At 35.5% G+C, this 26,947-nt stretch overlaps 1 protein-coding gene and 1 non-coding gene across 2 annotated transcripts; one reads left to right on the forward strand and one right to left on the reverse strand.

The window, feature by feature from the left end:
* Nucleotides 1-6,099: 6,099 nt before the first annotated feature.
* LOC130983982 (small nucleolar RNA R71) lies at nucleotides 6,100-6,207 on the reverse strand. The gene has a single exon (XR_009087946.1). It is a non-coding gene; the product is annotated as a small nucleolar RNA R71 (small nucleolar RNA).
* A 16,242-nt stretch (nucleotides 6,208-22,449) lies between these two features.
* On the forward strand, nucleotides 22,450-26,724 carry LOC130982050 (uncharacterized). Its single transcript, XM_057905895.1, has 9 exons — nucleotides 22,450-22,740; nucleotides 23,049-23,233; nucleotides 23,532-23,710; nucleotides 23,955-24,239; nucleotides 24,330-24,388; nucleotides 25,160-25,196; nucleotides 25,314-25,385; nucleotides 25,491-25,812; nucleotides 25,966-26,724. Exons 1-9 carry the CDS (start codon nucleotides 22,608-22,610, stop codon nucleotides 26,377-26,379), a joined length of 1,686 nt encoding a protein of 561 aa, XP_057761878.1. The 5' UTR covers nucleotides 22,450-22,607; the 3' UTR covers nucleotides 26,380-26,724.
* The last annotated feature ends 223 nt before the right edge of the window (nucleotides 26,725-26,947 follow it).

The following is a 26,947-nucleotide window of genomic DNA, read 5'->3' on the forward strand; positions in this document are numbered from 1 at the left end:
AAGAAAATAAAATATTTACATAAATAATTTCTAAAAATAAATTAAAATTCCTTAAAACAAGCGTAGTAGATTTATTAATGCATTTTATTTGATGAGGTATCCCCCAAGAGTTTGTTCTTCATTGGTATGTCACTATGTCATTCATAACGTCAAAGATGCCAAATGATTTTTATTAGTATTTTTTTAGTTAACATGTGTTTTAGGAATTAATGTTAAAATTTTTATTAATTAATAGAAAATTTTAAATTTTTATTTTAATAAATACATAATAATTACATTAAAAATTAAACTTTATAAAAAAAATTTATAATAACTTGTTCGATTAGTGTTTAAAGATATATGTTAGTTAAATTTTTTTTTTCTTTTTGTTATGCTTGTACCTCAGGAAAGATATGCGGAATAATAATGTTAATGCTATTTCTTTTGCTTTCCAACGTAGGCCAATGCTTATAATTTACAAACCTCGTAATCCATTTTATTAATGTGTTAAGCATAACTAAGTGATTAGACTAATTACAAGGACATCGGAACAATCTACGCGTTTGGAGGTTATGGCTTTTACGTCTAAGTTGAAACTATAATATCTACAAGATCCTGGCACACGCGTATGCTAAGATTTTAACAACGGCTACCCTTCTTGTGCAACGTAACATCCAAGAAGTAAACTGTGCATCTAATTGTATGATAAATCTATCCAGCAACAACATTTAACTGATGTAATTTGCCTCTCAATCTCCATCGATAATCATCCGTCTTAACAGGCGCGCGCACGCATATACGGATCTAAAATGTAAAGTCCAATAAATAAGGAAAAATCTAGGGGCAGCAGTTTTATTGAAATCTGGCTAGCAATTAACCAGTAAAAGCAAAGTGAGTGATCTTCCACTCTTAAATGAAATCTCACACCATTGAAATCACCAATAATAATTAATTGATGGCTACAAATCACACAACTTGCTGACTCCCTAGTACTCCTCATTACTATCATAAAAAATATTTGATAACAAAAAAAATTAGTTAAAGCTAGAATCTATTTTATTTAATATTTATTAATTATTATAATAATAAATAAATATTAAATAAAATAAATTTTGGCTATCTTTTTAGTTTTCTTAGCATTATCGTACTATAATATATAACAAAATAATTTAAGTTAGTTGAATGGTCATCTTACTTGTCCGCTTAAATATCTGTTTTGTATATACATTAATTTATTAGCTAACTATAAATTTTTTAAATAAAACTTAAATTTACAATAAATTAATTTTTGAACTATTAGAAATACCGTTAAAACAAAATAATATATAAAGAAGGTTATCTATACCAAATATTGCCAAAATATGACATATATAAGCATGCAATAATGGAAACACCAATTGTTTATTATATATATCTTGAACAAATATAATATGTTAATTTTCAAATATATAAATGTATGCAAACAATTTTGGATTGGTACGAATTTTTTTAGAGATTATCTGTAATATACAAATTTTTAATCCAATGATGATTTTTAAAAAATGATACAAAAAACGTTATTATATATATAGTGTTAATTTTATCATTGTTCATATTCATTCCAAAATAATTAAATTAATATTATAATATAAGAAAGGAACTAACAATGAAAATTTTTTTAGAAAATTATAATTTCTTTATCTATTTATATAATACATATAATTGATTATAATCATGTTATATATATATATATATATATATATATATATATATATATATATATATAAAGTTATAGATGCTAAATAGAATAAGTTATTATTATTTTTTATTTGAATTTAAATATAAATAAAAAGTAATAAAAAGTATTTGCTAAGTATCTTTTGTTACTAAGATATTTGCTAAGTGTTTTTAAAGAAATATGATTAAAAGAAAGTGAAATCAAATAGCAAAGAAAACATATTAAAAAAAAAGTATTGCATAAAGAGTCAAGAGCCAACCACGTAAGGATCAAGCCATGCAAGAAAACAGAGACATAAATGTGTCATGCCATGGAGAAGATAAGCAGGAGCGTGCCACGCCCCAAAGAAAGCAAGTCAGGCGTACCACGCCATCATTGGGGCATGGCATGCCCTGGAGTGAAGAAGCAAAGCAGTGCCATGCCATAAAACCAAAAAGAAGGGCATGCTACACCCTAGTTGAAGAAAGGCCAGCGTGCCATACACCAAATAGGGCGTGCCCCAGTTGAAGAAAATCAACCCTTGTGAGTAAATTGCAATGCTGTTAATTTTGACCTCTTCACATTTAAGTGACCATAATTTGAGTTAGAGAGATCCAAATCAAGTAGTTTTAGTGACATTAAAAAGCTAACATCTAGAATTTTAAAACGATATGTATATGTGATGAGCGGATAATTTATACGCTTTTTGGCATTGTTTTTAGTATGTTTTTAGTATGTTTTAGTTAGTTTTTAGTATATTTTTATTAGTTTTTAGTTAAAATTCACTTTTCTGGACTTTACTATGAGTTTGTGTGTTTTTCTGTGATTTCAGGTATTTTCTGGCTGAAATTGAGGGACTTGAGCAAAAATCTGATTCAGAGACTGAAAAGGACTGCAGATGCTGTTGGATTCTGACCTCCCTGCACTCGAAGTGGATTTTCTGGAGCTACAGAAGCTCAATTGGCGCGCTCTCAATGGCGTTGGAAAGTAGATATCCTGGGCTTTCCAGCAATGTATAATAGTCCATACTTTGCCCGAGATTTGATGGCCCAAACCGGCGTTCCAAATCAGCTCAAGAATTCTGGCGTAAAACGCCCAAACTGGCACAAGAATGGGAGTTAAACGCCCAAACTGGCATAAAAGCTGGTGTTTAATTCCAAGAAGAGTCTCTACACAAAAATGCTTCAATGCTCAGCCCAAGCACACACCAAGTGGGCCCGGAAGTGTATTTTTCTGTCATTTACTCATTTCTGTAAATCCTAGGCTACTAGTTCTTTATAAATAAGACCTTTTGCTATTGTATTATCATCTTGGTATCTTTAGATCTTTGTATTCTTGGATCTTTGGATCTTTGATCACGTTTTGGGGGCTGGCCTCACGGCCATGCCTAGACCTTGTTCTTATGTATTTTCAACGGTGGAGTTTCTACACACCATAGATTAAGGTGTGGAGCTCTACTGTACCTCGAGTATTAATGCAATTACTATTGTTCTTCTATTCAATTCAGCTTGTTCTTGTTCTAAGATATCACTTGTTCTTCAACTTGATGAATGTGATGATCCGTGACACTCATCATCATTCTCACCTATGAACGTGTGACTGTCAATCACCTCCGTTCTACCTTAGATTGGGTGGATATCTCTTGGATTCTTTAACCGGAATCTTCGTGGTATAAGCTAGAATTGATGGCGGCATTCAAGAGAATCCGGAAGGTCTAAACCTTGTCTGTGGTATTCTGAGTAGGATTAAATGATTGAATGACTGTGACGAGCTTCAAACTCCTGAAGGCTAGGCGTTAGTGACAGACGCAAAAGAATCAATGGATTCTACTCCAACCTGATTGAGAACCGACAGATGAATAGCCGTGCCGTGACAGGGTGCGTTGAACATTTTCACTGAGAGGATGGGAGGTAGCCACTGACAACGGTGAAACCTTATATACAGCTTGCCATGGAAAGGAGTAAGAAGGATTGGATGAAGACAGTAGGAAAGCAGAGATACGGAAGGGATCAAGCATCTTCATGCGCTTATCTGAAATTCCCACCAATGAATTACATAAGTATCTCTATCTTTATCTTTATTTTTTATTCATCATTCATAACCATTTGAGTTTGCCTGACTAAGATTTACAAGGTGACGATAGCTTGCTTCATACCAACAATCTCCGTGGGATCGACCCTTACTCGCGTAAGGTTTATTACTTGGACGACCCAGTGCACTTGCTGGTTAGTTGTGCGAAGTTGTGTTTATGCCATGGTATTGAACGCCAAGTTTTTGGATTCATTACCGGGGATTAATTGAGTTGTGAAAAGTAGTGATCACAATTTCGCATACCAAGTTTTTGGCGCCGTTGTCGGGGATTGTTTTGTGTATGGACAACTAACGGTTCATCTTGTTGCTTAGATTATGTATTTTTCTTCAGAGTTCTTAAGAATGAATTCTAGTGTTTCAAGGTGATGTTCTTATTATCACCAAGGCTGATTGATTCTCATCAATTTAGCTCTTGAATGCAATGTCCTGCTGAAGCTTGGCTAGCCATGTCTAATTCCTTTAGACTAAAGCTTTAGACTAACATTGCATGATTCCTGGAATTCTCATTAAGAATTTTGATACCTTTATTTTCTTTTCCACATAATTTTCGAAAAATCCAAAAAAAAAAATTTACAAAATCATAAAATCCAAAAATATTTCTTGTTTGAGTCTAGTGTTTCATTTTAAGTTTGGTGTCAATTGCATGTTTCTGTTCTTGCATTTATCATGTGTCTTCACTAACCTTCAAGTTGTTCTTGATGATTTCATTGCTCTGATCTTTAAATCCTCTTGACTTGAGTGTTTTGTGTCTCTCATGTGCATTCTCATTTTGTTAGTAGTATACAAACTGCTAAGTTTGGTGTCTTGCATGCATTGTTATTTGATTTTAGTTGTATTTTGATTATTCCTCATAATTAAAAATCCAAAAATATTTTTTAATTTGTGTCTTTTCAAGTCAATAATACAGGGAATTGAAGATTCAGAACATTCAGCAGAGGAATTATACAGAAAAAGCTGGGCGTTCAAAACGCCCAGTGAGGAAGGCAAACTGGCGTTTAAACGCCAGCCAGGGTGCCTGGCTGGGCGTTTAACGCCCAAAAGGGTAGTGCTTTGGGCGTTAAACGCCAGAATGTGCACCATTCTGGGCGTTTAACGCCAGGATGGCACAAGAGGGAAGATTTTGTTTTCAAATCAATTTTTTTTTCAAGTTTTCAATGTTTTTCAAAATCAAATCTTTTTCAAATCAAATCTTTTCAATCAAATCTTTTTCAAAATCAATTTCTTTTCATTTTCAAAAATACTTGCTAACAATTAGTGATTTGATTCAACAATTCAAGTATGTTGCCTTTTCTGTTGAGAAAGGTTTAATGTTTGAATCATATCTTTTCTTGTTAGCCAAGTCATTAATTTTTAAAATCAAATATTTTTTTTATTGTTTTTCAAATCATATCTTCTCAATCATATCTTTTTAAAACTATAACTTTTCAATCATATCTTTTTAATCACATCTTTTTCAAAATAGTTTTCAATCATATCTTTTTGATTTCTAATTTCAAAATCTTTTTCAAAAATCACTTGATTTCTTTTTCACTCTTAGTTTTCGAAAATCAATTAGAGTTTTTCAAAATGTTTTTAAAATCTTTTACTTAATTTTCGAAAATTTCTTCCCCTCTTCTCACATCCTTCTATTTATGGACTAACACTCATCCTTAATGCACAATTCGAACTCCATCTTGATAAGTTCGAATTTTATACTTCTTCCTTCTGTTTTTCTTTTCCTCTGACATCTCAAGGAATATCTATACTGTGACATAGAGAATTCCATATTTTCTTGTTCTCTTCTCTTTCATATGAGCAGGAGCAAAGATAAAAGCATTCTTGTTGAGGCTGACCCTGAACCTGAAAGGACCTTGAAGCGAAAGCTAAGAGAAGCTAAGGCACAACTCTCTGTAGAGGACCTAACAGAAATCTTCAAAGAAAAAGAACCCATGGCAGCCAAAAACAACAACAATGCCAACAATGCAAGGAAGGTGCTGGGTGACTTTACTGCACCTACTCCCGACTTCTATGGGAGAAGCATCTCTATCCCTGCCACTGGAGCAAACAACTTTGAGCTTAAGCCTCAATTAGTTTCTCTAATGCAACAGAATTGCAAGTTTCATGGACTTCCATTGGAAGATCCTCATCAGTTCTTAGCTGAGTTCTTGCAAATCTGTGACACTGTCAAGACTAATGAGGTTGACCCTGAGATCTACAGACTTATGCTATTCCCTTTTGCTGTAAGAGACAGAGCTAGGACATAGTTGGACTCACAACCTAAAGAAAGCCTGAACTCTTGGGAAAAGCTAGTCAATGCCTTCTTGGCAAAGTTTTTTCCACCTCAAAAATTGAGTAAGCTTAGAGTGGAAGTCCAAACCTTCAGACAGAAGGAAGGAGAATCCCTCTATGAAGCTTGGGAAAGATACAAACAATTAATCAGAAAGTGTCCCTCTGATATGCTTTCTGAATGGAGCATCATAGGTATTTTCTATGATGGTCTGTCTGAACTGTCCAAGATGTCTTTGGATAGCTCTGCTGGAGGATCTCTTCATCTGAAGAAGATGCCTACAGAAGCTCAAGAACTAATTGAAATGGTTGCAAATAACCAATTCATGTACACTTCTGAAAGGAATCCTGTGAACAATGGGGCTAATCAGAAGAAAGGAGTTCTTGAGATTGATACTCTGAATGCCATATTGGCTTAGAACAAAATATTGACTCAGCAAGTCAATATGATTTCTCAAAGTCTGTCTGGAATGCAAAATGCACAAGGCAGTACTAAGGAAGCTTCATCTGAAGAAGAAGCTTATGATCCTGAGAACCCTTTAATGGAAGATGTGAATTACATGGGAGAACCCTATGGAAACACCTATAATCCTTCATGGAGAAATCATCCAAATCTCTCATGGAAGGATCAACAGAGACCTCAACAAGGTTTCAACAACAATAATGGTGGAAGAAACAGGTTTAGCAATGGCAAGCCTTTTCCATCATCTTCTCAGCAATAGACAGAGAATTCTAAACAGAACCACTCTGACTTAGCAACCATGGTCTCTGATCTAATCAAAACCACTCAAAGTTTCATGACTGAAACAAGGTCCTCCATTAGAAATTTGGAGGCACAAGTGGGTCAGCTGAGCAAGAAAATTACTGAACTCCCTCCTAGTACTCTTCCAAGCAATACAGAAGAAAATCCAAAAGGAGAGTGCAAGGCCATCAACATGGCCGAATTTGGAGAGGAGGAAGAGGCAGTGAACGCCACTGAGGAAGACCTCAATGGACGTCCACTGGCCTCCAATGAGTTCCCTAATGAGGAACCATGGGAATTTGAGGCTCACACTGAGACCATAGAGATCCCATTGGATTTACTTCTGCCATTCATGAGCTCTGATGAGAATTCTTCCTCTGAAGATGATGAATATGTCACTGAAGAGCAAGTTGCTAAATACCTTGGAGCAATCATGAAGCTAAGTGACAAGTTATTTGGCAATGAGACTTGGGAGGATGAACCTCCTTTGCTCACCAAAGAACTAGATGACTTGTCTAGGCAGAAATTACCTCAAAAAAGACAAGATCCTGGGAAGTTCTCAATACCTTGTGCCATAGGCACCATGACCTTCAAGAAGGCCCTGTGTGACCTAGGGTCAAGTGTAAACCTCATGCCTCTCTCTGTAATGGAGAAGCTAGGGATCTTTGAGGTGCAAGCTGCAAAAATCTCACTAGAGATGGCAGACAATTCAAGAAAACAAGCTTATGGACTTGTAGAGGATGCTCTGGTAAAACTTGAAAACCATTACATCCATGCTGATTTCATAGTCCTAGAGACTGGGAAGTGCATGGATGAATCCATCATCCTTAGCAGACCCTTCCTAGCCACAGCAAAAGCTGTGATTGATGTGGACAGAGGAGAATCGATCATTCAAGTGAATGAAGAATCCTTTGTGTTTAAGGCTCAAGGACATCCCTCTGTCACCATGGAGAGGAAGCATGAAGAGCTTCTCTCAAAACAGAGTCAAACAGAGCCCCCACAGTCAAACTCTAAGTTTGGTGTTGGGAGGCCACAACCAAATTCTAAGTTTGGTGTTGAACCCCCACACTCAAACTCTAAGTTTGGTGTTGGGAGGTTCCAACATTACTCTGAGTATCTGTGAGGCTCCATGAGAGCCTACTGTCAAGCTAATGACATTAAAGAAGCGCTTGTTGGGAGGCAACCCAATGTTATATTTTATCTATTTTCCTTTGTTATTTTATGTTTTCTGTAGGTTGATGATCATGAGAAGTCAAAAAATCAATTGAAAAAGCAAAAACAGAATGAAAAACAGAAAGAAAAATAGCACACCCCGGAGGTAGAACCTGTTGGCGTTTAAACGCCAGTAAGGCTAGCAGATGGGCGTTTAACGCCCAGTCTGGTACCATTCTGGGCGTTTAACGCCAGAAAGGGGCACCAGACTGGCGTTAAACGCCAGAAAAGGGCAAGAACTTGGCGTTAAACGCCAGAAATGGGCACCAGCCCGGCGTTTAACGCCAGAATTGGCATGAAGAGCAATTTTGCTCGCCACTTGGTGCAGGGATGACTTTTCCTTGACACCTCAGGATCTGTGGACCCCACAGGATCCCCACCTATCCCTCCACCTTCTCTCTTCTTCTTCACCCATTCACCAATCACCTCAATACCTCTTCCCCAAAAACCCTTCACCTATCAAATCCCATCTTTCTCTTCACCACTTACATCCATCCTTCATAAAACCCCACCTACCTTACCACTCAAATTCAAACCACTTTCCCTCCCAAACCCTCCCATACATGACCGAACCCTAAACCTCTCTCCACCCCTATATAAACCCATCTTCACTCCTTCATTTTCACACACCCTAAACACTACTTCTTCCCCCTTTTTGGCCGAACCACAAAGCCATCTCCATCTCCTCTATTTCTTCTTCTTCTACTCACTTCTTTCTTCTTTTGCTCGAGAACGAGCAAACCTTTTAAGTTTGGTGTGGTAAAAGCATTGCTTTTTGTTTTTCCATAACCACTTATGGCATCCAAGGCCGGAGAAACCTCTAGAAAGAGGAAAGGGAAGGCAAAAGCTTCCACCTCCGAGTCATGGGAGATGGAGAGATTCATCTCAAGGGTGCATCAAGACCACTTCTATGAAGTTGTGGCCTTGAAGAAGGTGATCCCAGAGGTCCCTTTCAAACTCAAAAAGAGTGAATATCCGGAGATCCGAAATGAGATCCGAAGAAGAGATTGGGAAGTTCTTACCAACCCCATTCAACAAGTCGAAATCTTAATGGTTCAAGAGTTCTATGCCAATGCATGGATCACCAAGAACCATGATCAAAGTGTGAACCCGGACCCAAATAATTGGCTTACTATGGTTCGGGGGAAATACTTGGATTTTAGTCCGGAAAATGTAAGGTTGGCATTCAACTTGCCCATGATGCAAGGAGATGAACATCCTTACACTAGAAGGGTCAACTTTGATCAAAGGTTGGACCAAGTCCTCATAGACATCTGTGAAGAGGGCGCCCAATGGAAGAGAGATTCAAGAGGGAAGCCGGTTCAATTGAGAAGGCATGACCTCAAGCCTGTGGCTAGGGGATGGTTGGAGTTTATCCAACGCTCAATCATTCCCACTAGCAACCGGTTTGAAGTTACTCTAGACCGGGCCATCATGATTCATAGCATCATGATTGGAGAAGAAATAGAAGTTCATGAGGTTATATCCCAAGAACTTTATAAGGTGGCGGATAAGTCCTCTACCTTGGCAAGGTTAGCCTTTCCTCATCTCATTTGTCACCTCTGTTACTCAGTTGGAATTGACATAGAGGGAGACATCCCCATTGATAAGGACAAGCCCATCACTAAGAAAAGGATAGAGCAAACAAGAGACCCCTCTCATCATCAAATCCCTGAGATACATCAAGGGATGCACTTTTCTCCACAAAACTATTGGGAGCAACTGAACACCTCCCTAGGAGAATTGAGTTCCAACATGGGACAATTAAGGGTGGAGCACCAAGAACATTCCATTCTCCTCCATGAAATTAGAGAAGATCAAAGAATCATGAGAGAGGAGCAACAAAGGCAAGGAAGAGACATTGAGGAGCTCAAGCACTCCATAAGATCTTCAAGAGGAAGAACAAGCCGCCATCACTAAGGTGGACCCGTTCTTTAATCTCCTTGTTCCTTATTTTCCTGTTTTTCGAAAATTATGCTTTATGTTTATCTATGTTTGTGTCTTGTGATCATTAGTGTCTTAGCGTCTATGCCTTAAAGTTATGAATGTCCTATGAATCCATCACCTTTCTTAAATGAAAAATGTTCTTAATTGAAAAAGAGAAGAATTGCATGAATTTTGAATTTTATAACAGTTTAATTATTTTGATGTGGTGGCAATACTTTTGTTTTCTGAATGTATGCTTAAACAGTGCATATGTCTTTTGAATTTGTTGTTCATGATTGGTTGGCTCTTGAAAGAATGATGAAAAAGGAGACATGTTACTGAGGATCTGAAAAATCATAAAAATGATTCTTGAAGCAAAAAAAAGCAGTGAATACAAAAAAAAAGAAAAAAGAAAAGAAGAAGCGAAAAAAAAAAGAAAGAAAAAGAAAGAAATAAAGTTGTGATCCAAGGCAAAAAGAGTGTGCTTAAGAACCCTGGACACCTCTAATTGGGGACTCTAGCAAAGCTGAGTCACAATCTGAAAAGGTTCACCCAATTATGTGTCTGTGGCATGTATGTATCCGGTGGTAATACTGGAAGACAGAGTGCTTTGGGCCACGGCCAAGACTCATAAAGTAGCTGTGTTCAAGAATCATCATACTTAACTAGGAGAATCAATGACACTATCTGGATTCTGAGTTCCTAAAGAAGCCAATCATTCTGAATTTCAAAGGATAGAGTGAGATGCCAAAACTGTTCAGAGGCAAAAAGCTAAAAGCCCCGCTCATCTAATTAATACTGATCTTCATAGATATTTTTGGAATTCATTGTATATTCTCTTCTTTTTATCTTATTTGGTTTTTAGTTGCTTGAGGACAAGCAACAATTTAAGTTTGGTGTTGTGATGAGCGGATAATTTATACGCTTTTTGGCATTGTTTTTAGTATGTTTTTAGTATGTTTTAGTTAGTTTTTAGTATATTTTTATTAGTTTTTAGTTAAAATTCATTTTTCTGGACTTTACTATGAGTTTGTGTATTTTTCTGTGATTTCAGGTATTTTCTGGCTGAAATTGAGGGACTTGAGCAAAAATCTGATTCAGAGACTGAAAAGGACTGCAGATGCTGTTGGATTCTGACCTCCCTGCACTCGAAGTGGATTTTCTGGAGCTATAGAAGCCCAATTGGCGCGCTCTCAATGGCATTGGAAAGTAGACATCCTGGGCTTTCCAGAAATGTATAATAGTTCATACTTTGCCCGAGATTTGATGGCCCAAACTGGCGTTCCAAATCAGCTCAAGAATTCTGGCGTAAAACGCCCAAACTGGCACAAGAATGGGAGTTAAACTCCCAAACTGGCATAAAAGCTGGCGTTTAACTCCAAGAAGAGTCTCTACACGAAAATGCTTCAATGCTCAGCCCAAGCACACACCAAGTGGGCCCGGAAGTGGATTTTTCTGTCATTTACTCATTTCGGTAAATCCTAGGCTACTAGTTCTTTATAAATAAGACCTTTTGCTATTGTATTATCATCTTGGTATCTTTAGATCTTTGTATTCTTGGATCTTTGGATCTTTGATCACGTTTTGGGGGCTGGCCTCACGGCCATGCCTAGACCTTGTTCTTATGTATTTTCAACAGTGGAGTTTCTACACACCATAGATTAAGGTGTGGAGCTCTGCTGTACCTCGAGTATTAATGCAATTACTATTGTTCTTCTATTCAATTCAGCTTGTTCTTGTTCTAAGATATCACTTGTTCTTCAACTTGATGAATGTGATGATCCGTGACACTCATCATCATTCTCACCTATGAACGTGTGACTGTCAATCACCTCCGTTTTACCTTAGATTGGGTGGATATCTCTTGGATTCTTTAACCGGAATTTTTGTGGTATAAGCTAGAATTGATGGCGGCATTCGAGAGAATCCGGAAGGTCTAAACCTTGTCTGTGGTATTCTGAGTAGGATTCAATGATTGAATGACTGTGATGAGCTTGAAACTCCTGAAGGCTGGGCGTTAGTGACAGACGCAAAAGAATCAATGGATTCTACTCCAACCTGATTGAGAACCGACAGATGAATAGCCGCGCCGTGACAGGGTGCATTGAACATTTTCACTGAGAGGATGGGAGGTAGCCACTGACAACGGTGAAACCCTATATACAGCTTGCCATGGAAAGGAGTAAGAAGGATTGGATGAAGACAGTAGGAAAGCAGAGATACGGAAGGGATCAAGCATCTTCATGCGCTTATCTGAAATTCCCACCAATGAATTACATAAGTATCTCTATCTTTATCTTTATTTTTTATTCATCATTCATAACCATTTGAGTTTGCCTGACTAAGATTTACAAGGTGACCATAGCTTGCTTCATACCAACAATCTCCGTGGGATCGACCCTTACTCGCGTAAGGTTTATTACTTGGACGACCCAGTGCACTTGCTGGTTAGTTGTGCGAAGTTGTGTTTATGCCATGGTATTGAATGCCAAGTTTTTGGATTCATTACCGGGGATTAATTGAGTTGTGAAAAGTAGTGATCACAATTTCGCATACCAATATGTCTATAATGTATATTTTGTTTGGGTTGCAAACGACCCTCATGTTCTCAGCTCAAAAATCAGCGCCGGATGCATGGCGTGATACACCCAAACACCGCGTTCCACACCCAGAAAGTTGCGTGCCACGCTCAGATATCAACTTTACATGCCTAGACTTCAGTTTTACATGCCCAAGACCCAATTACACGCCAATTGAAGCCCACATACCCCTGGAAGGTGTAATTTTGATCAAGATATTGGAAGATTCTATTAGGATTTGATTTGATTCAATTTTAGCTTTAGGATTTGAATTATTATTATTAGTTATCTTATTCTTTATAAATATAAGATTTAGTTTTAAATTTGAATTTGAATTATTAGGTAAAACCTAGAATTTAAATAAGTGAACATTGTTCACAAGGGAAGGCATCCAGGGGAGGATCTTCGGATCCCTCATGTGCCTCTCTTCTTTTTTTTTTATTTTTTTTTAATTCTCCATGAGTCACTAAACCTTTGTCAAAGGGTTAGGAGTTTTGTTTATGTTTCAATAGTTTATTAATCTAAATTTTCTTTTGTTTTAAAGTAATGCATTGATCTATTTCATAATTGAGTATTTTGTTCTTCATCACTAAAGGATTAGTAGCATTAACAGGTGTACTAATCCCGTTTTGATTTGTTTACTGATTCAATAGAATGATATTTAAATTGTGATTGAAATCTCTTTTACATAACTTTTTAAATCGACTAGACATAGTGGTTTTCTAAGTGTGCGACACAATACATGATTTTTAATTACCCTATTTTTGAATACGAGATATATAATTCGGATTAGGACAATTGTTGAAATTGTATTTTATCATAAGATTCAATTAGACAGGACTATCTTAGATATGTGACTTATAATCCGACCTAAAGACTATTTTTGAATCTTATGAGGAACTGAATCAAATTTTGCACTTAACCTTTTCAATTAATCGATTGACCAAAAGACATTGGCAATAGTTAATTGAAGAGAAATCGAGGAGCCGAGATATCAAAAATTGGTTAATTAAGACATGTCATGAAAAGATCTTTGCATGCTTTAGAATTAGGTTAACAAAGTTTGATTCTCCAAAGAACTTAAGACCTTCGGACCCTAGACACTCTCCACCATTAATTTCTTCCAATTCAACAATTACTGCCCCTGAAGCTTTCAACCTTCAAGATTCCAGCATTCATGCATTCTAAGGTTTCTTAAAATTCATTAATTCCATGTTCTATTGATCTAATTAGTATTTTAATTCAATATTTGCGTGCTCAATCCTTTAATCCCCGTGAAAATGATATCCACTCACCGTGGTATTACTTGAACGATCTAGTGCATTTGTAGGTATTTGTGAGCCTCAGTTTTTGCTCATCAGGGGTGGTACCTACAAGGGACTCTGATGCTTAAGTTAGCAAGGTTTTAGGAGGTTTTTTGTAGATTAGGTTCGAAGAATACCTTAGAGTGTCAGGATATTTATAAATATAGATGTAGAGTTAATAACCACTTTTTAGAATAGTTCCACCTTTGATGGTGGATAATCGTTCTCTTATGTTAGGGAGGCTGTTGAGACCTCCCTTCTAGATTAAGGGGAGAGTTTGTAGGAGTCAGTTTATTGATCCAAGTATGTAGGGCCAAGGTTCGCGTAATCGTGCCTGACTTCTATAAGGTCGGGTAGGATTGGGCTTTGCTCATTTTTATGATCCGTCTACATATAGATGCCAGGCTGTATACTTGACTAATAAGTCGGCCAGGTATTGGGATTTGATTGCTATGCAAGTTTCGTACTTTAAGTCAAACTCAAACAGCTCCATGACCCATTGTAGCATCGACCCACGATATTCGTCTTCTAAAGGATGTGCTTCATGGGTTGGTTACTTTGGACCTTTATGGTATGAGCCTGGAAATAAGGTCAGAATCTTTTGGAGGTGAGTACGAGGGCGTATGTGAATTTTTCTATTTTTTGATAGTTTAGTTCTGCTCGCTGTAGGACCTTGCTGGTAAAGTAGACTGGTTGTTGTCCGTTTGTATCTTCTCAGATGAGAGCAGAGGTTACGGCCTTGCTTGCAATTGCCAGGTATAATATGAGCTCTGCTCCCTTTTTAGGTCGGGTAAAAATTAGTGGCTAGCTCAAGAAGTTCTTAAAGTCTTGAAAAGCTTGCTCATATTCCTAAGTCCACTCAAATTGGCATCCGTTCTTGAGTATTGAAAACAATTTCATGGTTGACCCTGCCAAGAATCTATATAGGGCTACTAACCTTCCATTTAACTGATGGACTTCTTTGAGGCAGGTCGGACTTTTTATCTCAAGTATTACTTTGCATTTGTCTGGTTTGGCTTCGATGCCCTTTTGGGTGAGCATGTATCCTAAGAACTTCTCGACCTTTACTGCGAATGTGCATTTTGAGGGATTTAGTCTCATCCATTGCTTCCTTATTATTTTGAATACCTCAGCTAAGTTAGGCAAGAGGTTAATGCCTTCTTTTGTCTTGACAAGTATGACGTCCACATAGACTTCCATCAACTTTTCAAGATGAGATGAAAACACCTTATTCATTAATCGTTGATATATGACTCCAATATTTTTTAATCTAAAAGACATTACCACATAACAATAATTTGCTTTAGGAGTGATGAAATAAGTCTTATCTTGATCTAGCTTGTACATCAGAATTTGGTTGTATCCCGAATATGCATCCATAAATGATAAGTATTTGTAGCTAGAAGCAGAATCTACTAGAGCATCTATACTGGAGAGAGAATAAGGATCATTGGGACAAACTTTATTGAGGTCGGTATAGTCAATACACATTCTCGACTTCTCATTTTGTTTCTTCACGAGCACTACATTGGCTAGCCATAAGAGATACTTTACTTCTCTTATGAACCCATCTTCTAACAAGGTTTTGACCTGCTCTTTAAGGACTTGTGCTCTTTCAGGGCCGAGCTTTCGTCATTTTTGTTGTATAGGTCATGAGCCGGGGTAAACGAAAAGCTTGTGCTTCACGAAGTCGGGGTGTATTTTGGGCATATTGGAGGTCTCCCAAGCGAAGAAATCAAATTTTTCTTGTAGGAGTTTGACGAGATCTGCTTTTAACTATTTCTCCGAATTAGCCACTATGCTTGTTTTTCTGACTTGATCTCCAAATTGGACCTCCTCAATCTTTCCATCAGGTTGTGGCCTCAACTCTTGTGTTCAAATACTGCTGAGTTCAATTGTGTTGACTTCTTTTCTTTTTGTGCATCCTCGTAGGTTCAGGCTCTCATTGGAGCATCTTCTCGCCAAATTTTGACCTCCACTCATGGTAGCTATTCGTTCTGAGGTAGGAAATTTCATAAAGAGATAAAGGGTGGAGACGACCGTAATAAGTCGATTTAATATTGTCTGACCTATCAGAACATTATAGGCTGATTCTACGTCAACCACAGTGTAGTCTATATTCAAAGTTTTGGACTTCATACCTTTTCCAAAGGTGGTGTGTAACGGAATGAAGCCAAGGGGTTGGATGGGCTTGTCTCCCAACCTAAAAAGAGTGTCGGGGTATACCCGAGTTCCTTTTCTTTCAACCCTAGCTTGTCGAAGGCAGGTTTGAACAAGATATCAGCTGAGCTTCCTTGGTCCACCAAATTTCTATGGAGATTTGCATGAGCGAGTATCATTGTGATCACGACAGGATCATCATACCCTGGTATTATCCCTTGAGAATCCTCTTTTGTGAAAGAAATAGGGGAAAGTCGGGGGGCTTCGGCCTCCTCCTCGACTTGGTAGACTTCTTTCAAATGCCTTTTGCGAGAAAACTTAGTTACGTCGCCTCCTGCAAATCCTCCAGCTATCATGTAGATGTGTCTATCAGAAGTTTGTGGTGGCCGATCTCGTCGACCCCTATCATCCTTCTCTCTTTTATTTTTTCCCTGATCGTCCGATCTTTCTGCTAATTATCTTTCTAACTAACCTTCTTTGGCCAGTTTTTTTTATCACAATTTTTAAGTCATAGCAATCATTGGTTAAATGTCCATATATCTTATGATATTCGCAATATTTTGTCTGACTTCCACTTCTCTTGTTTTTGATAGGTCGAGGAGGTGGAAGCTTTCTGATATGGCAAATCTCTTTGTAGATGTCAACAAGAAAAACTCACAAGGGGATATAGTTATGATACCTTCGAGGCTTGTCTGAGCTATACTCATCCTTTTTCTTTGCTTCTTTCTCTTTATACTGAGCCTGGTAAGGAAGATTTTGTCTTGGAGCAGGCTCTCTTAGTCCGGCATTCTCTTCTATGTTGATGTACTTTTCTGCTTGCTCTTCTACCTCATACAGGGAGGTCGCTTTGATATGGATTAAGAGAATGGTCCTTCTTTGAGGCCATTAACTAGACCAATTATCATTGCTTCTAGAGGTTGAGTTTGGATCTCCAAGAAGGCCTTGTTAAATCTTTCCATATAAGCTCAGAGATTTTTCTCCGACCTCCTACTTGACTCTTAGGAGGCTTGGAGCATGTTTAACCTTGTCTTTCTGGATGGATAAACGAGTGAGAAACTTTCTTGCAAGATCATCAAAGTAAGTTACGGACCTGGGTGGTAGACGGTCGAACCACTTCATCGCTGCCTTGGTTAACGTCGTCGGAAAAACTTTGCAACGAGTTGCATCTGACGCGTCGGTCAAGTGCATCTGACTTTTAAAGTTGCTTAGATGGTGTCTTGGGTCGGTCATCTATGATAGAGGTCCATGTTAGGGCTATTAAAATTTTTTGGGACCTTAGCCCGCATGATCTCTTCGATAAATGGATCATCCCCTCTAAAGGGAGTTTCTTCTTGAGTTGTGTGATTGCTCCGATCCCAAAGATCAGCTTCTAATATCAAAAACTTTTCTTCTAGTTCTCTTTGTTGATGTACTTCCCTTCTCATGTCTCTTTTAGCTTCTCTTTGACGCTCTATCTCCTGTTCGAGTTGTTCTAGTTGGCCATGATGCCCGTGTAGCAGTCCTATGAGTTCTGTTGAATGTTGGTTCATTGCGCCCTTTGGTGGGCGTATCTCTAAGTTGATTTTTCTGGGTTGAGAGTTCCACGGAGTCCCTTCTGCATTAGAACTATATGTCTGCTCTATCTTGTCGCGGAGGTATCACTATTGCGCGATCATCGTTGTGACGTTTTGGCTCAGATTCGGATGCCGTGTGTCCATCTTCGGGATGATCGCCCGCATGATTGGATATAGACTTCCAGGTTTCCAACAACGGCACCAATGTTTCGAGGATTACCTGAAAATGGGTTGTTTTGGTCCTGAACGTGAGGTCCAGGCTCCTTTTGGGGCAGCGTCCGACATCTGCTAGTATCGAGGTGCTGCCGTCCGAGTTCCTTGTGAGGAGATGGGGATGGTACCTACAAAAAATTTCGATGCTTAAGTTAACAATGGTTTTAGGCAAATTTTTCATAGATTGGGTTCGAAGAATACCTGAGAGCGTCAGGATATTTATAAATGTAGATGTAGAGCTAATAACCACCTTTTAGAATAGTTCTACCTTTGATGGTGAATAACCGTTCCCTTTTATTAGGGAGACTATTAAGATCTCCCTTCTAGATAAAGGAAAGAGTTTGTAGGAGTTAGTTTATTGATCCAAGTAGGTAGGACCAATGTTCGCGTAATCGAACCCGGCTTTCGTAAAGTCGAATAGGATTGGACTTTGCTCTTTTTTAGCCTGGCTATGTTTTGGGACAAAGTATAAACTACTATCATATTTGGCTTATATTATTTTAACAAGTTGAGTTAGTCTTCTTCATTTTTTGGTAGGCCTTAGAGGAGAACAAATCACTATCAAGACAATAGCAATTAACTATAGTTTAACTTGTATTATTATTATTATTATTATTATTATTATTATTATTATTATTATTATTTATACAGTTATCAAATTTATATATTCATTAATTATGCTGTTAATAACATTTTTTTAATTTTTACTTGAAATTTTTTATGTAAATCACATAATTTATGTGATAATCACTCTATTAGTCTCTATAATTTATTTAAATTTTTAATTAATTTTTTATATTATTTTTAATTTTATAATTAGATCTTTGTTAATGTAAAAAATATTAGAATTAATTAAATATTCTTTTACAAATTAAAAATATCCATAATTAAAAATTAAATAAATTTTTTATCACATATTTTTTAAGAAAATATAATATTTTATTAATTTTAATATTCTTATTATAAAAATAACTTAATTATAAAATTAAAAAATATAAAAATTAATTAAAAAATAACAAAAGTCTAATTATAAATTTAATAAAATTAACAAAATAATTAAGTCTTTAAACTTTCTCGTGCGTGCATTACGGAGCAACTACACTTGTTGCTTAATCTTAATATTCATCAGATACAACACAAACAAACAATGAAATAAGTTTCCAAATGGATCACATCAAAGGTGATACACCGTTTCAGTTGTGATGGATGGAAGGTGAAATACTTCCTGTGGTGATTGTCAGATTTGTTCCAATGAAATGGTGGATCACACACGCTGTTGCCACTTGCCTGTATGTTCATAATTACTGTTGTTTCAAGCTTTTATGCTAGTACTAGTAAAAGCAATTACATTTATCTATTTAATAATTACTGTTCTTTCAAGCTTTTGTGAAAGTTATCTAAATTTATCTACTTCAATAGTTAAGAGAAAAAAATATCAATAATATTACGAATATACTAAAAAGTAGTATACACATAATATTCTTAAAGATAATATTGTAGCGCGTATATATATATATATAGATGAAAGTTACCAATAAGTTATAAGTATTAAAGATTTATTATACATTATGTATTTTAAATTGGTTTGAGAGACTCTGATTATATCATAGTTAACGATAACACTGACTTTTATAATACGTTAAGTTTTATAATAACTTATAAGTAACCGTATAAATGACAATTACACGTTACAAACGTGTATTAGTTGAAATTTTTTGTACGAAAATTCTCATTTTAAATTTTTTTAACATTAGGAGTAAAATTTGAATCAGCAACTTTTATGTAAGTATGAAAAATTATATCATTTAAATTATAATTCGTTGACGAACTTTCATTTTAATTTATTCATTTGTTTAGTTATCTATTTAATTGCCTACTTGGTTGATATAAGTTTCTTATCCCTAAATAAAACATAATTTTAAAAAAATCATTTGAATTGTCTTATGTGAATTATAAATATAATATTTATTTTCTGTTACAACAAAATTGAACTGTAATCACAGTAGCTAATAAAAAGTATGATCATAAATTTATGGCCATCGTTTTTTATTTTAGATCACAGTTGACCGTGACCAATTCTGACATAACTATAAATCTATAATCATAGTGGTTTTTTTTTCTATGCGCATAACTTTTTTTTTTTGGATATAAATGTCGATTCATGTTATATTCCATCACTCCCACAATAGATATTAGCTCTTTTGATGGTATGGTTATATTTGTGAATAAATTCCTTTGTGCTAAATTTTAGATTGTGTCTAATGTTTCGTACGTCACAAGCATGGTCTTTTATGGTATATATGCGTCGGCTTGGTGCTTAAATTGTTAGAATATTGATCATGATTTAGTTATGCAAATTTAATAGGACAAACTATATGCTCAACACTACAAAAAAAAAATCTATAACCATATCTAGTAAAAAATCATATCTAGTAAAAAGGGTGATCATAGATCTATAGTCATGATTTTAGACCTATGATTATAATTTTTTACTGTGATCTATTCTCTCGTAACCATAGATTTATGGTCACAGTTTTTTTATCTATAGTCACAATTTTTATAGTCACATTTTCAATTTTTAAAATCTGACACTTTAAGCCACGTTTTTTCACCGTGATCATAGGTTAATCTATGATCACGCGTAAAAATCGTGACCATTGCCTTATCTATGATCACTGTTTTCATTGTGACCATAACCTCTATGGTCACCCTACCTAAAACCGTGACTGCAGTTTTTACCGTGACCATTGTCCCTATGATCACCCCTCCTTAAACCGTGACCATAGCCTTAACTATGGTCACGGTTTTTTGCCGTGACCATAGCCTTTATGGTCATCCTACCTTAAAACCGTGACCATAACCTTATTTATGGTCACTCTTCCTTAAAACAGTGACCATAGCCTTATCTATGGTCACGGTTTTTCGCCGTGACCATAGCATTATCTATGGTTACCGTTTTCACCGTGGCCATAGCTTATCTATGGTCACTCTATTTTTAAATGGTGACCATATAGCCTATTTATTTTATAAAATTTAATTTTTTTAAAAGTATAATTACATTCCAAAATGATGATAATCACAAAATAAATCTAAAAATGAGAAATTTAATAAATCTAAATCATAAAAATTTCATTAAAAACTAGATATCCATTACAACACTAATCAAAATAAGATGTAATTTATCCATTACATGTAATATCGGATAAAGTCTCTTATCAAAAAGTAAAGAACATTCGAAGTTGTTATAAACGGTGCCGTAGCAACTAGTCAATTTCTGTTGTCTTTACTGGTACGAAAAAATTACCCTGTACACAACAAAGCCAAAACAAATTTTAAGAGAAGGTAAAGAACATTCGAGAATAGAAAAACAAAATAATTAATTAACAAATACTAATCTTAAAAGAAACGAAAAGAAAAAAGTATTTTTTATCGTGACAAAAAAATCGTAGTCATAGATCCAAAATATTATAGTGCAAGAAAATAACTTATTAATTATAGTATATTTTTTGGATGTTTGTTTTGGTATATATCGAAATTTTTGATGTTGCTGTGAGGTCTGGATAATATCTACTTGAAGAAATTATCAAAATAAAAAAGATTTTATTTATTTTTCTATAAATTTAACTATTTAATCTTTCAAGAGATGTATTTCTTGACTGTCTGTCATAGCTCGTTTTGCCCCATAAAAATATTACATCTACACAACCTAATTTAGTCTATGTACTAAAAAAGTATTGAACATTAATATTCCAAAACAAATTATGTTAAAGTTGTTCTTAACCAAAATACCAAAATCAATTAAATAATTGAAAAAAACACAAATCTCAAAGTCCAAAATTTTGGTTATGTACCACGCCTTGTTTAGGCTGATGATGTCTGTTGAGTGCACCATAATCTGTCTCTTTCGAAAAAAACTTAAGAGGAAACAAAAAATTCTCAAAATTCATTCAAATTAAAATTTTTAACTGATACGAGATGTGCAACATATATTTCATTTTGACTATAAATAAAATAAATAACACTACTTATTTCATTTATAAAAGAGATACGTGTTAAAGTAAAGTAATATTACTCGACATATATGTATATTTATTTATTATCTAACTCTCGATATACATGTATGTATTGGTAATTATTATATTTATTTATTTAAAAAGAATCTTATAAAGTAAAAAGTAAATGGCAACAAAATAAATGATGACAAGAGAACTATGACTGAATGACCCACATCCACAAAACCAATAAGTACATCCACCAACATCAGCTTGCATTTCTAGTTTGTCAGATAAGGACACTGATTATGACTTTCAGAATAAAGAGCATTTTAATCGATTGCAAATTGCAAGATGAAGATCAAACATCAAGATAATTATCATGAAAAATAGTGTGAAAGCAAATGAGAGAAGAAGAAGAATGAAAATAATAAAGAAACTCAAAAGCAGAAAAGACAAGTACGTAGTGCAAGCAAGCAAACTGCAAATGCGCCAACAATTTGCAAAGGCTTATGGCAATCAATCTTTAGTTACTTTATTTTTTGCCCCTTTTCTTAATTGGATTTATTTTCCCATGCTTTACTTAACTCGCTGGTATTATATTAATTAATTAACCTCCTTTTGATTAAATCACACCCGCCTTTTTCGTTTTCCTTGCACCCAAGTCTTCATCGCTACCCCACCCCATGTGACTCACTCTCTTCCTCATTCCTTTCTTCTTTATTTCACTTTCCCTCTGTTTCTATAAAATCATCCAATTTTCCCACTCCTTAGTTACACTATTAATTACACCTTATAATTAACACGTTTTATATCAAAGAATTCTAACACGATTACCATGATTGAGTGGCTAGTTTTGAGGTGAAGAGTGAGTTTTTTTACAAGGGAAACTGCCATGAAGAGTGTTTGCTTTAACGTATTCAATTTTTACTTGTTAATTTTGTTCATAGTAGTTTCTCTTAGATCAACTTCAGCTTTATCTGCAAGTGGGTCTAGAAGAGATAGTACTACTGCGAAGTTTATTCTAGGTTGGTGCACCTGAAAATGTTCCCAGCAACTTTGATTAAAAAAGTTTAATTGTGAATATGCTTTTCACATTGATTGCTTATAGTGATTGGTTTAATGTAGATCTTGTTCCTCTCACAGTTAAATTGATTTCTCTGAAAGCCAAAGAATTAGAAGAAATAGAAAGATGAATGAACTAAAAACAAAGAGCAAAAAGCTGTATCAAACGTATAAAAAAAAAAAATTAGAATTGTGGTGATGAATAGACATAGTCTTTTACTTGGATCATGTTATATAATTTACTATGTTTTTTATATTGTTCTGTTTTAAGGGGAAGCGAATTTAGGTCCCTGGAAGAATAAGATCACACAAGAGGCTCTAGCACCAGCTCCTGAAACGGATGCTCCTTCAGGTACCCTTGTGCTGGCCGCAAACAGGACGGATAGGCCGGACATTCTACGACGATTTCGTCGCTACCGAGGTGGCTGGGACATTGCAAATCGCCATTATTGGGCTGTAAGTTCTGTTACTGTTTTCCTGTTTACCATGTTCTTAAATGGCTGCTTCATTATGTTCTTCATGCCGATTGAACAATGACAAATAGTGAAGTTCCATTGAATAATCTATTGAGCTTATTTTATCTAGTTCTTTTCTTGCTTATAACTACATTAACCATGCTTCCCTTGTTCGTGTGAAAATTTTGGCCAACAAAGATTAGGATTTTACTGGTTAAAAAAACAAGAATTACTTTGTGGTTGTACTTTCAGCATATTGTTTTGTTTGTTTTTAATTAATAATCGTATTATTTTTGCAGTCAGTTGGTTTCACTGGTGCAGCTGGTTTCATACTTGCTGCTCTGTGGTTTATTTCATTTGGCCTCGCACTCTTGATTCATGTATGCTGTGGATGGGGCATTAACATCAAGGATGAAGGATCACACCGTTCGCAACGAATTTGTCTTATTTTGATCTTGTTATTCACCTGCGCCGCTGCGTAATTCCTTCAACCTTGTTTCAATGTTTGAATAAAACTTCGGTTGTTTAATTATGTACTCTTATGATTAGTTACTAAGGTTTCTTTTGTATTGCAACTCTGCTTTTGAAAATACCAATCTTGATGGCAGTTTGTTAATATCATTTAGTATCTGTTACACTCTCGGTAATAAAATCAATATATCCCAAAATAATTCATTTCTAGATAGCAAAGATAACAATTTTTCTGTTCATTTTCTTCACAGGGTTGGATGTATCCTTCTAACTGTAGGGCAGGACAAGTTCCACGACGAGGCCTTGGATACGCTCCATTACGTCGTGAATCAATCAGACTATACGGTGCAGACTCTGAGGAACGTGACGGAGTATCTGAAGCTTGCGAAATCAATCAAAGTAGCACAGATATTTCTCCCATCTGATATCATGGCAGATATTGATAATTTGAACCTTGATCTCAATGCTGCAGCAAATACACTGTCGGAGAAGACACACGATAACTCTGTTAAAATACGTAAAGTCTTTAATGATGTGTATGGAATCGTAAACTTCACCATAATGTGTTGTATTCTAGAATCTACTATTGCAATATGCATAATGCAGCATGATGCTTCATTTTGCAGGCGTCTAGCTTTGATTCTCATGGCAACACTGATGCTTCTTCTCGCTCTAGTTGGACTGGGTATGCGTTAATATTACACTAAATTACTATTTAGCCACCTAAAGATTCCTTATTTGAGTAAATAGGTGAAAACTCAGGTGGAATCGACTTCACGTAAAGTTGATAGTGGAGATTAATTAAATGAAAATTTAGTCAAATCAGTCAAATCATCTATTCACTCACGTGAAGTCGACTACCCAAGTCTCCACCGAGTAAATAACCATTTTAACTATAAAATATTACGATTTTCATAAAACAAATCTGAAAAAATGTAAATGACAAATTTATCTCTAAAAATATGTTTTGTTTCACAAATTAAATTAAATTTTTAGTCAATTTATTTATATACTTATATAGCTTTGATTCATTTTGTTAAATAAAACATATAGAATCTATTTCGTCAAAATCGTAATCTGTTGGAGTTGTAAAATGGCTATTTATTCAAAAAAAATCACTAGTATTTTTCTTTTATTTAGGAGAGAAATTAAAATATTTTGAGTGTCAAAATTATTATTTATCCACTAGTAGTAGTTTTCTTAACGAGGAGTGCTAGGGGTCAGCACTTTTATTAAATTATGGCCAGCACTTAATCATCAAAAGAAAATTGAATGATTCTATACCATTAGATGTAATCTCACACTATTAAAAATATCATTGATGGCTAATTAATAGCTAAAAACTACAAAATCTGCTGGCCCCTAAACTTTCTCTTTCTTAATTGCCAAATAAGTTGAGCTTATTTCATGTTTGTATTCCTGAAATCTTTCATAATTTGCTAATATTCCTCTGCAGTTCTTTCTATTCTTGGACATCAACATGCGATCCTCATGTAAGTCACGGATATACCATAGATATGACCTTTGATCTCATGACACTCCACTACCTATCTACCTGAATGTTCCCTTTCTTCTTTTTAATTTTATTTCATTTCAAAATTTTATTGCAGATTTGTCATTAGCGGATGGTTACTCGTTGCTACTACATTCATTCTTTGTGGAGTTTTCATGATTCTTAACAAGTAAGCCATCCAATAGTTTGTCCGAAATTTCACTTTAAACGAATGCTTCATTAAATATAAGCACCCATTAAATGATGAATATGAATGATTTGGCTTCAATTATAGTGCAATTTGTGATACGTGTATGGCAATGGGAGAATGGGTAGAGAATCCACACGCAGAATCTGCACTAAGCAATATCCTTCCTTGCGTTGATCAGAGAACCACAAACAGGACACTATTTCAGAGTAAACAAGTGGTGACCAACATTGTAAGTGTTGTGAACCGTTTCATTTATAGCACCGCAGATTCAAATCCCACACCGGGTAGCATCAACTATTACAATCAATCTGGACCAGAAATGCCACCTTTGTGCTATCCATTTGACTCTCAGTTTAAAGAACGCCAATGTACAGCCCAAGAAGTTTCCGCTTCCAATGCTTCATTGGTATGCTTTTCATCATCCCCCTCTCTATTTTGTCGCCCCACCATTTTCTAAATAAAAGAAAAATAAAAAAATGGAAAAAGAAAGAGAGACCCAATTTTTTATGTACATATAAATACACACAATTTATCAAGTTGATTGTTTAAACATTTTCAGGTTTGGAAGAAATACAAATGCAAGATATCCGAAAATGGTATTTGCAACAGTGTTGGAAGGGTGACTCCAGAGATTTACTCGGAGTTAGTAGGCGCAGTTATTGAAAGCTTTGCACTAGAACACTACACTCCCATTTTACTTAGCCTTCAGAATTGCAATTTCGTGAGGAACACGTTCAAAGAAATCACTACTAGTTACTGTCCTCCATTAAACCACTATCTTAAGGTTATCAATGTTGGTCTTGGCCTCATTTCGGTTGGTGTCTTGCTCTGTCTCATTCTCTGGATTCTCTATGCAAACCGCCCCCAGCAACGGGAGGAAGTGTTTGTTAATAAGCTGTCGTTAGCTCAAAAACTAAAGAAAAGATTTAACAAGAACCGCAACATCACAAATGGTGCTAGAGAGGTAGTGTAGTTTGTAGTTAGTTTTACACTAGAAGATTATTTGAAACCAAGGAACTTTTACCGTACCCCATAATAGGGGGTGAAACCAAGATGAAGCGAAGTTGCATCTTGAGTTATATTAAGATCATAGCCACTTAGTCAAACATAATGTACTAAGCGAAAAAAGAAGGAAAACAATTGATTTCTAGATTACCTAATAATTTCACCTAAATTTACCTCTGGTCCCAATTGTAGAGGTATGAAGAAATTGATTTTACCTACGTAATCTTAATATTTTATGTATAAGAGATTTGGTGTAATTACATTCATCTCTTCTCTAGTTGATATTTTGACGAGTATACAACAATATTTCTCATGTACTCAATTTTGTGTAATATATTACCAAACATACCTAGTTATTCTCTCCATTCTAACCATAAAATCACACATGCAGAAATAAGAGTTTGAGCCGACTTTCACTCCTTAAATTAGTTTTTTTGATTGAATTAGACCTACATAAATTTTTTATATTGTATACGAGCTCTGTACGATAAAACGGTAAGAAACGATTCTTCTTCAAACATGGAAGAACCATCCAT

Source organism: Arachis stenosperma, chromosome 5 (genome assembly GCF_014773155.1).
Source record: "Arachis stenosperma cultivar V10309 chromosome 5, arast.V10309.gnm1.PFL2, whole genome shotgun sequence".
Lineage (NCBI taxonomy): Eukaryota > Viridiplantae > Streptophyta > Magnoliopsida > Fabales > Fabaceae > Arachis > Arachis stenosperma.